Source organism: Haplochromis burtoni, unplaced genomic scaffold, assembly GCF_018398535.1.
Source record: "Haplochromis burtoni strain Fernald_Lab_line unplaced genomic scaffold, NCSU_Asbu1 Contig_44, whole genome shotgun sequence".
Lineage (NCBI taxonomy): Eukaryota > Metazoa > Chordata > Actinopteri > Cichliformes > Cichlidae > Haplochromis > Haplochromis burtoni.
Genome location: NW_024582405.1, coordinates 2,054,938 through 2,066,032, shown reverse-complemented (window position 1 = coordinate 2,066,032; position 11,095 = coordinate 2,054,938). Strand labels below are relative to the sequence as shown.

Sequence of the window (11,095 nt, the reverse complement as noted above, 5' to 3'; positions counted from 1 at the left end):
GGCTGCTTCTTCTACATCTTTTCAATTCTCAGCAGACTGCGTCTCTTAATTCACACTGCTGCCCCCACGAGTTGTAATTAGATTGCATCCAGCCTTGTATATGTTTCCACTGTTTTTTTGTAAACTTAAGTGTTTTATTAATCATAGAAAAAAAAATCTAAATCTGATTACGTCCAAATCTATTGAATCACTAAAAGAGAACCTGTCTGATGTAAGCTAAAAGATCTCAAAGCAACACATAATGCCACGATATAAAGAAATGAATAAGAACCAAAGTCACTGACATCTATCAGTGTAGAAAAGGTTACAAAGATATTTCCAAGTCTTTGGGACTCCAGTGAACCACAGTGACATCTATTATCCACAAAACTTGCAACAGTAGTGAAAATTCCCAGGAGTTGTCAACCAAAAACTCTTCCAAGAGCCCATCAATGACTCATCCAGGAGGTCACAAAAGCCCCTGAACAACATCTAAAGAACTGCAGACCTCACCTTCCCCAGTTAAGTTGAGAGTTTATGATTCAACAATAAGAAAATAGCTGGGCAAAAATGGCGAGTTCCAAGGAGAAAACCACTGACCAAAGACAGGCCAAAGGCTAGTCTCATGTTAGCCAAAACACATCTTGATGATCCCAAAGTCCACAGAATATTTTGGGAAAAATATACTTTTAGAAGGTTTAAGTCCTGTTACACCTCACATAAAACTAACACCACATTTCATAAAAAGACCATCATACTAACAGTCAAACATGGTGGTAGTGTGAATGTCTGGGGCTGCTGCCCTTTAGGTTCTTTGTGTGGCCCAGTCAGTTTGGACTTAAATCAGACTGAGATGCTTTGGCACGGACTTAAACATGCTGGAAAACCCTTCATTGTGGCTGACCTAAAGCATTCTGCAAATTCTGCACCCGGCTTAGTTTCTCTATGGAGGGAGACATCTGCCACATAGACCACCTCTGCGCTCCTCTTCCCTCCGGTCCGTTAGCAGCCGCTGTTGCTTGATAGACACAAACGGTAAACGGTGTTAAACTGGGAGGAAGCAGGAACATATTCACTCACTGGGTGTTTTTTTCTTCTCCTGCTGCTAGAAGTCACGGCTGTGTTACGATCTGCGGAAGAGCAGGGAAGACATTCCTCCGGCACAGCAGCGGGGATTTGGGCACTGCAGAGGCCGGGAGAGGAGCTTCGAACGCCGGGGAAGACCGGTACCTCTCCGGGGTTTGGTTGGCGGCAGCAAGGCGAGACGGAGGAGAAGCAGGGAGGCAAATGGAAAGATGACCCGAGGTAAACTTTATTCAGTGCCTGGCAGACAGACAGAGAAGCGGATAAGTCTTTTTTTTTTATATATATATACTACGCATCGCTTTAGATGTGAGTGGAGCTGTGAACTTGAGTAGCTCTACCGGTTTCCACCTAATGGTTTTAAGTAAGACATAAAGTAAGACCGAGCATCAGGCAGGACTCCGTTATTTTAACCGTTAACCATTACAAACGGCAAAATGTTCCCTCCGGTAGTCTGAAGGCTTGGAGAGGACTTAACGATTATTATGCTATTTACGACACCGGATTACAATTTAAGGAACTTTCTTTTGTGTGCTTTCAGTGTATTGGTGTAAAAACACCAATATTAATCTCTAATATTCAGTTAGGTCCATAACTATTTGTTCACTGGGACGCCTAACGTGGCTTAGCCATTATTACCCTAAAAACACAAATAAATCTATGATAGAGAGCAGAAACTTCATAAGTCACTAAGTAAACGCACTGCTCAGCCCAGCAGCACCCAAAGGCCCAAAAGGCCACTACAGATAATAAAAACAACTTTATGACATCTAACCAAGTAAAAGACTTGGTCAAGTGTATCACAGTCAAAGTCTATAACTAAGGGATGACTTCATGAATGGAAATGGAGATGATTTACAACAAGGTGCAAATACTGGTTACTATTAATGCTTATTATTGAAGTGATTGCTTACAGAAACATGAGGATGGATTGCAAAGTGTAAAGGGTTGTACTCGCTCCTCACAATCAGACAAATGACACAAAACTGATCAGATAGCTTCAAAGTGGAAATTCATAATGACCTAAAGAAGGCTGCAAAAGTAAACTAAAATAATAATAATGTGATATTCTTCATTGGACAAGTCAGTCACCTGATCTCAAACCAATAAAACAGCCTTTCTGTGACTGAAGACTCAATAAAACAAGCAGCAGCTGACAGGAGCTGAAGTAAAGGCATGGCGGAGCATCTCAGAGTAGTAAATGCAGCATTTGGTGATCACTGACTTTCATCCAAGTACCAAAAATAATCCCTATATTTAAGTTAGTTTGCTCAGTTACGTCTGAGACTCAAAAATTGAGGTCTATGTATAAATATGATAATATATTTACCTTCATATAGTTAATTCAGTGCTTTTGTTAAACCTTTTAATGATTTTTTTTATTGTAGTTGTTGGATTCTCAAACTAGAAAAACACTTATCTTGCTTGTAGCTTGTATTGTACCATGAGCGTCTTGACTGTTTTTTTTAGTTTTAGACTTTCTAACACTCGTATCTCTCTTTGGCCAGTGTGAGCAGCTCAGCTAAGTTCAACAAAGCTCCGTCTGAGTAACTTTAACTCTGAGGCCTCCCAGATCATGGCTGCCAGCTTTTTAGCAAACAGGAGCATTGTGGCTGGCCTGCTGGTCAATCTATTCTCCTCCATCTGTATCGTCTTCATCAACAAATGGATCTACGTGCACTATGGCTTCCCCAACATGACCCTGACCCTCGTTCACTTTGTGGTCACCTGGCTGGGACTCTACTTCTGCCAGAAAATGGATGTTTTTGCTCCAAAAAGCCTTCCGATTCGCAGGATCGTGTGGCTGGCTCTGAGCTTCTGCGGGTTCGTGGTCTTTACCAACCTTTCCCTACAGAACAACTCGATAGGAACGTACCAGTTGGCTAAAGCAATGACCACTCCCGTCATCATCCTCATCCAGACCACCTACTACAAGAAGACCTTCTCCACCAAGATTAAACTTACACTGGTTAGCAAAGTCCCATCTGCTTGTTAGAGCTGTAGAAACATGCCAATCTGAATGATTCTTACAGGATACTGGGGTTTGGGTCACTTTGGGGTAAGTGAGAAACAATGTCAGCACAATCTGTTCCCCTCTCCTCAGGTACCCATAACATTAGGAGTGATATTGAACTCGTACTATGATGTGCGGTTCAACTTGCTGGGGATTGTGTTCGCGTCTCTTGGAGTTCTGGTGACGTCACTTTACCAAGTGGTGAGTAAATGTATATGCTGACAAAACACTCCACAGAGACTGAAGTAAAGTAATTAACTGTTCTCCACATTTCTCTCTCAGTGGGTGGGGGCAAAGCAACATGAGCTCCAGGTGAACTCCATGCAGCTTTTATACTATCAGGTGAGACCCAGCCTCAAACCAAGTAAAAGATCACTGAATACTCAGTATCTAGAGTTAGATAATCTAATCAGTTTTCCTATGTAATACTGCTTATTATGCGATGGGGGTAGAACTGGACTGCTTACTTTGCTTGCCTTGAGTTGTTGGTCATTATTTATTATTGTTTTGTCTGTGGATTTTATTAGATGTTAGAATTGATTTGGAACTCTATTTTGGAATTTGCAACAAGACTTTTGTACTTGTTGATTTTATTTATTTATTTTGACCAGAGACTTGATTTTAGATTTATTTCCTTTTATTGGGGCCTGAGGTTTGTAGCTTTAGTTGGAGACTCGCTGGCTTGTCTCGACTTGGAACCAGACTGAAGATGCAAGGCTTTGGACTTTGTTCCCTTTCATTTGGGATTTGGCCTAAGACTTTCAGATTTAGTCCCAGGACTTCTTTGCATTTCTTTTGGAACTGGAGTTGGAAATTAGACTTTTAATATTTGTTTACTTGCTAATGTTTTATTTTGGACTTGTTTCCCTTTTCTTGAAACTTGTAATGCTAATGATTTATTACAGGACTTGTTGATGAACAACTGGGCTTTTGATTTTGGACAGCAAACTGGATAGGGACTTTAGACCCTGGGCTTAATTTTTGTACTATTATTCATTTCATTTGGATTATTTCCTAGGTTTTAATAAGTATATTTCTAGGAATGTTTGGCCTTACATTAAAACTGGAATTGGGACTTGTTATTCTTTTCTTGGGATTCTTAGAGACTTAAAATTTTCATTTTTGATTTGCAGGTTGCTCAATTGTGTCTTGATTTGGATTCATGATATTTTCTTGGACCCGCTGGTACAGAATTATGTGGGACTTGTTACGAGTTGTCATCTAGAGTTATGTTGGTACTTTTTGATACTTTCAGATGATTTGGGGCTTTGACGTTGGCCTATGGCTCGTCCTGTAACTTGCTGATATAAATTATTCAGGGCCTGTTACCGTCATATAGGGCTTCTTCATAATGACTTGCAAATTGCCTTGAGATCTGCTGATGTTTGGTTTGGAGCTTGTTTGTACCATTCAGTTCCAAATGATGGTATTGGAATTGGACTTGGAATTAAAAAGTACTTTGTCCACTAAATCTTTAGTACCACGTATTTAACATAGTTTTCAAGGTTTTTGTTTAAAAAAAAAAAGACAACTTTAAAATTAATTATTTAAAATGTATTAATTAAAAGATTGTTTGACGATTGTCACCTCACCAGCACAGTGTAGACTAGAGCAGTAAAATCAAACATTAATCAGCTTCAGTGTCTATTAAGCAATGTGTCTTAAAGACACATTACAGGTCAGAGACAGATTAGCTGAGAGCTTTGGAGTAATAGTAGGATGTTATTTATATTTTATACTTGATATAATGCAATGGCTGTAGATTTTTACTGCACAGACTGTCCTTTTAGGCTCCTCTGTCGTCAGCCTTCCTGCTCTGCATCGTTCCACTGTTTGAGCCGCTGACTGGATCCGGAGGAATATTTGGACCCTGGTCTTTGCCTGCTCTGGTCAGACTCAACATGACACACACACTAACACACCATTTAAAAAGACGCACACAACTGCAGCTACATGATCTGCAATTGGATCTAATGTCTGGGACTTTCCAAGTAATAGTCTGCCACATTTTATCAAAGACATTAAAAGCGGGGCATTTATTCTGCCTGTCTGTTCTGCTGATAGTCACATTGGTCAGTTGGTTATTAAATACTGCTATATGTATTAATAGATAGAAGTGTTTAATTTAATACATTGACTCATGTTCCAAGTCTTAGTTTGAGATTTGGAGCAGCTGGTAACAGTGTTTTCCTTTTCTTCTGGCTGCTTTCTTCTTCCTTCTAGATGACTGTGCTGTTCTCGGGCGTGGTGGCTTTCCTGGTCAACCTATCCATCTACTGGATCATTGGAAACACCTCACCTGTTACGTATCCTCAAACACTTGTGGGCCAGAAGAGGTCTTGCAATGTCAGTGGTTGCTTCAGTTTGTCAGTGGTTGCTTCAGTTTGTCTTGGATCTCGTTGGAGTTTACTTTAATAAATAAGTAAACTAAAGTAATTTGTGCAAATATGAGGCTTTCTTTGGACTTCTTGTGTTCCTGATCTCCTTCAGGGGAGACATTGGTTTTCTCTGGCAGCTTTGGGAGCTACATATGTATCAAACTTTCTAGTCTTATTGAAAGGGTTGCAGAACTTCTTAAAATGGTGTTTAAGAAGTTCTTTACAGTGAACCTGTTTATGTCTTGGAAAGATTTAAAACCTCCTTGAGTCAGTTTTCGTGTTTCAGCGTCTTGAAGTCTTTGTGAGGAGCTTTTTAGGGATTCAAGAACTCCAAACCAAACACCTCTTTAAGGGTTGAGAACTTTTATTAAAGGTTTCATGTCTTCTTGATCATTTCGCTGTTTTTCTTAGGTTTTGAGGACTCACCCAGGTTTTTGGAACTTTTTTTTTTTTAAGAATTTTTTAAGGCGGGTTTAGGTTTCTGGTTTTATTGGGATTTTGTGAGGAGCTGTCTAACCTAATGCTCATCTAAATCAAAAGTAGGCAGTTGATGTAGTTCAGGCATCTAACTAGTGTTTTTAAGGCATGTTGAACATGTTATCCTTCCAGAAAGTCACAAAAGAGAGAAAGGCCTGTACATTTCTCCATTGATTGCTTTCCTTACACCTCTGACCCAGATAAGTGGTAAAAAAAAAATGCAAATTGCAATTAAACATCTGGAAGAGGTCTTCAGAGACTTCTGGAAGAGTTGTGGTCTTTTCAGAATAGTGCTGAGGGGTTTGCCTCAAGGTCCTTCTGGTACAAATATTTCAGATGACATTCATAAATGTTGTTATCCTGATTCTAGTTCACAGCTATAACATGTTTGGTCATTTTAAATTCTGCATCACACTGGTTGGTGGATACCTGCTCTTCCATGACCCACTCTCACTCAACCAGGTGAGTCTTCCTGTGCTGCTCTGATGAGTCAAACCAGGCAGTTTTCAGTTTCCAAACCTTCTACTCTCCTCCCGTCTCTCACTCAGGCGTTGGGGATCCTCTGTACTCTGGCAGGTATCCTGTCCTACACTCACTTCAAGCTGATGGAGCAGGAAGAAGGGAAGAGCCGGCTGGCTCAAAGACCCTAGGGCATCTTTACATGTTGGTCTGCTGCACAGACTCCTGCTATTGGCCATCCACAGTGAGACCGGCTGGAGATACCTCTTTAGATATTTTTACCATTTTTATTACAGGTATTTTTTTAGAAGAGAAGGGATTTCATCGTGGATCGTGTCAGATTTAAACGTATATGGCATGTTAACACTGCTGTTCGTACTACTTCCACTGAGCTTCAGCAGCACTGATCCAAAGTCTTAAAGAAACCTGAAACTCATCACAAAGGCAGCTCCTCAAGTGTTAAATCACTCTCATCACGCAGCTTTAACACAGATGGATGGAGGTGTGGTTTAAACCAACCAATCAAAAGAAGGCTGCAGTTGAGCTCTGTGAAAGATCCTTCAGGACACCAAACCTTCATCTACTGCTGGAGGCTGAAAAAAAATTGCAATTACAGTAATATTAGAAAAATTGCATCATCATCTGCTGTTTTTCTGATTTTTGGTACTCACATTAGCTGTAGAGTTGAAGGACTTCGACATTTATGATAGTCCAGACATGAAGGCAGAAGACATTGATGGGAATCCATCAGCAATCTGCATGGACATGTTTAAACAAGTTTACATAGTGAATACTTCTGTCAGGTCCCACCTGTTATCCATCAACCACTGGAAGAAACCAATTTGATTTGAAGTGAAATTTGAAGGATTTTACTTATTAAATCATCTCAGTGACTTACAGATCATGAACACAGAAACTCAGACACTGTTGGGGCTACAGCAGTTTTCCAAAGAAGAAGTCAGTGGCAGAAGCTTTTCTGTTATCAGCCTCTCTGTATAAGTGATTTCCATAGACTGATGAAAATTAATTTGATTGCAAGTCAAATACCAGTAACTTACAGGTGGTATGAAGTGATAAATGAGGTTCAATATTCAATAATCAGTTACTAAATAACTTCTCCATAAACTTCTAAAATTTTTGGAAGACTTTATAATCAGGCAGAAATGGGTCAAATTGAACTGGTTTATAAAATGATGGTTTCTTCCATTTCTGAGTCTCTGGCTCCTGTTACTGAGCTGAAAAGTGACTCGTTGCAGTTCTGCAGGACTGAGTTTGCTGTGTAAAATTTTTGTGGATTTTGCAAACGTTATTTGTTTGGCCCTTCAAATCAGACACTGCCCTGAATGATTCATTAATCTGTTGGGGGGTTTTGTTGTTGTTTAGAGTCTGCGATAGGTCTGGTTTTATTTCAGATTTAGCCACATTCATTGCTGATGTAACTTTTTAAAATTAGTATTTTTTTGATAAAATTTTCTTAGCTTGTGTAGCTGTTATTTAGAGACATATTGCATTGTTTGGGTTTTTTTTTTCCTGATCCTTTGTCTTGACCCTGTTGATGGTACAGGTGGGATTTTGGGGACGTGGCTCAGCGAAGCATGACGATCTGCTATTGTGGATTACATATCTGGAGAAATATTCAGTTGCTCAAAGAACTGTTGAAATAAAACTTTAATCTTCTGCATCTACAGTGATTTCTTCTTCATGACACTTTGTGATGTACAGCAGCTTCTGAACATGTAGTCCTCAATCTGACATCCTCGTGCTGAGCATGCTCAGTAGAGCTTTTTTGTTTATATTTCACTGTATTAAGCAAATTCAGCCTGCTGAATAAAAACAAATTTAGTGGCAGTTTGCATTGTTTGAGGGTACACAAGTATCTAGATGTGGTGCTCCTGAAAAAAAAAACACCATCCGTTAGTCTTTATGATCTTGTTTACTTGCTATCATAAATATGCTTTTAAAATGACTTCTTTTATTAAACGTGGCCAAAGTCTGAGCTAAAACTTCTGACATGCAGTCTTATCTACTCTTCACTTTGTATTAAGCAAGAAGGAATGTTGCATAAACAGACATCTTGTGCACAGAAGCTCTACGCACCTGCTGTTCAAACCTGTGTATTGGAGGCAGCCAATGAGAAGAGAGTTGGTTTAAAGGGTGAGGATGAACTGAGTTTGAGCTTTACAGCAGTAGCTTTGCATGACTGTAAAATATGGAGTTGGAAGTTAGCAGAATGGTTTAAACACCCTCTTTAGGAAGGGCAGCATTTTCATCATTAATCGTCCAGACATGACATCGTAAAAAAGCACACGGTTGTCATCTGTAATAAGCATGTTATAATATAACCACACCTAAGTGGAGTTCTCCAGTGAATGGCTTCGCTGTGGAGCGTCCCTGGGTTTCCCCTCACATGCATGTGTGCCTCGTTCATACCGTGCCAATAAAGCTGCAATTGTAACATACACACACACACACACAGCAAGGCTGTGCCAGGAGGGAATTTCAGATGAATGAACAAGTGGAAAGAGTGTGTTTAAATAAATCTCTACTCTCTGAGGAATGAGCAAAACCCGAGAGCTGTTATTAAACTGCATACTGCGGGCATCCTGCTGCTACCACTGTGGGTATGTATAGATGGTATTCAGAAGTGTTATTTTTGGGAAGAGAGGACTAAAATGCAGGCTCTGGGAGGCCGAATAAAAATAAAAGGAAAAGTTAGCTTTAAAAGCTGATGAAATACATACTGCTAAAATCACAAGAGGAATCAGAGACTTGTGAAAAGCACAATGAGAGAAAGTGGAAAAGAGGGAAAGGCAGAACTAGAGCCACAGCTGAATAGTTCATTTCTCTTGGGAAAGTTTCTAACTGAGTGAAGTGTCCCTAAAGCGCAGCCACAATAAGAGCTGTCTGAATTCTGTGAATACTTGGGAAAAGTACTTCAGCCTTGTTGTCTGTCTTGTTGTATCTGCCACCGTCTTCTAAACCATACATCCATTCTCTTCTGCTTATCCGGTTGAGGGTTGCTACCATAGGACGGGAGTCAGTCTGTCTCAGTGCTAACCACTCCACCCTGTCTTCTTCCCTCTTTCGTGCACTGTCGGTTGCTTTGGATGGTTGACCTCAAGTATTTAAACTCATCCACCTTCGCTGCCTCTACTTCTTGCTCAACTTTCCACCTGTCTTCCTCTCATTCACACACATGTACACAAACGCACCTTCATCTTTTGGTAGTCTGTCTACACACCTGCATCAACAACATGCAATGTCACATTATTAAGGAGGCTTTTGTAAGTGGAGCTCCTCTGAAGGTGGAAGTGGATCCTCTGAAGTCCTTATGAATTTCCCTTTGCATCTTTCCTTGAATTCATAATTTCTTCCATTACGATCAACATAAACTGATTAAGAAAAGGGGGTAGTAGGTCAAAATATATGCAGAGGGCAGATTGGTAAAGAAGACACAGATGTGAACAGCTAAACCTGGATAGACCAAATATAGGGGAAAAGAAAAAAGGCATGAAGTAAAAAACCATTTAAGAGATTTAAGAAGTAACTGAAAGGCAAATAACTGACACCGGTAAAGAAGAAAGTCCATAATAACACCTCTACTTGCTTGTTGAAAACCTGCAGTACCCATGTTGAGTCATATCAGGGCATTAAACAGCCATTATCAACTGTAACCTCTTCCCAATGTATTCTTGGATGTTCGTTGTCTCATCCTGGACTGTGGTGCTGACACTCACCAGTCCCCGGCCCCCTTCCTTCTGCTTAGCGTACAGCCTCAGGGTGCTGGACTTGGGGTGAAACCCTCCATGCATGGTAAGGAGCTTTCTTGTCTTTATGTCAGTGGCTTCTATCTCCTCCTTTGGCCAGCCTATTACCCCAGCAGGGTACCTGATCACGGGCAGGGCGTACGTGTTGATGGCCCGGATCTTGTTCTTACCATTCAGCTGACTCCTCAGGACTTGCCTGACCCTCTGCAGGTACTTGGTGGTTGCAGCTTTTCTAGCGGCCTCTTCATGGTTCCCATTCGCCTGCGGGATCCCCAGGTACTTGTAACTGTCCTCTATGTCTGCAATGTTGCCTTCTGGTAGTTCAATCCCCTCAGTTCTGACTCTGGTGTACCTCCTCAAGCGGCTGGCCAAGGCTGTGAGTCTTTGCTTGGCAGTTTCCAAGGCCTCAGGTATGGACAGCTTGCTGTATTTCTTATGCACCTTCTTTGTCGCACCTTTCTGCAACTCCGTTAGTTGGCTAACCTCCCTCCGTGCTACTTTGATCTTGCCCTCTAGCCTCCTTCTCCATGGAGGGTACTGCCCCTTGTGGCTGTTCAACTTGTAGCCAAGCATCTCACTGATCACTGCTGCCGTATTGTAGATCAGCTTGTTAGTGTCGGTAATCGTGGTTGTAGGTATCGTCCGTAGTGCTGCATTAAACATCATCTAGCACGTAATACTTGGTAACCGGCTACGGGGGATCCAGGTTACATACATACATACATATATATGTATTTATATATGGCTGTATCCCAATTCAGGGTCTGCAGCCTTAAAGGCCGCATTTTAAGGCCGATTACGTCACCGACGCGACGAAGGCTGTCCCAATTCGAAGGCTGCTCGAAATGCGGCCCTCAAATGCGTCCTTCATTTCCCTGAATTTTAAGGACGTGGCGGTGTAGACTTAGTGGGCCAACATATCCCAGAATGCATAGCGC

General features: G+C 41.0%; 1 protein-coding gene across 1 annotated transcript; it reads left to right on the top strand.

The window, feature by feature from the left end:
- The first annotated feature begins 990 nt into the window (after positions 1-990).
- On the top strand, positions 991-8,348 carry slc35e3 (solute carrier family 35 member E3). Its single transcript, XM_014333229.2, has 8 exons — positions 991-1,284; positions 2,571-3,031; positions 3,167-3,277; positions 3,359-3,418; positions 4,867-4,965; positions 5,300-5,382; positions 6,309-6,393; positions 6,480-8,348. The coding sequence occupies exons 2-8, from the start codon at positions 2,639-2,641 to the stop codon at positions 6,579-6,581; spliced, it is 933 nt and encodes a 310-aa protein (XP_014188715.1). The 5' UTR covers positions 991-1,284; positions 2,571-2,638; the 3' UTR covers positions 6,582-8,348.
- Positions 8,349-11,095: the final 2,747 nt, after the last annotated feature.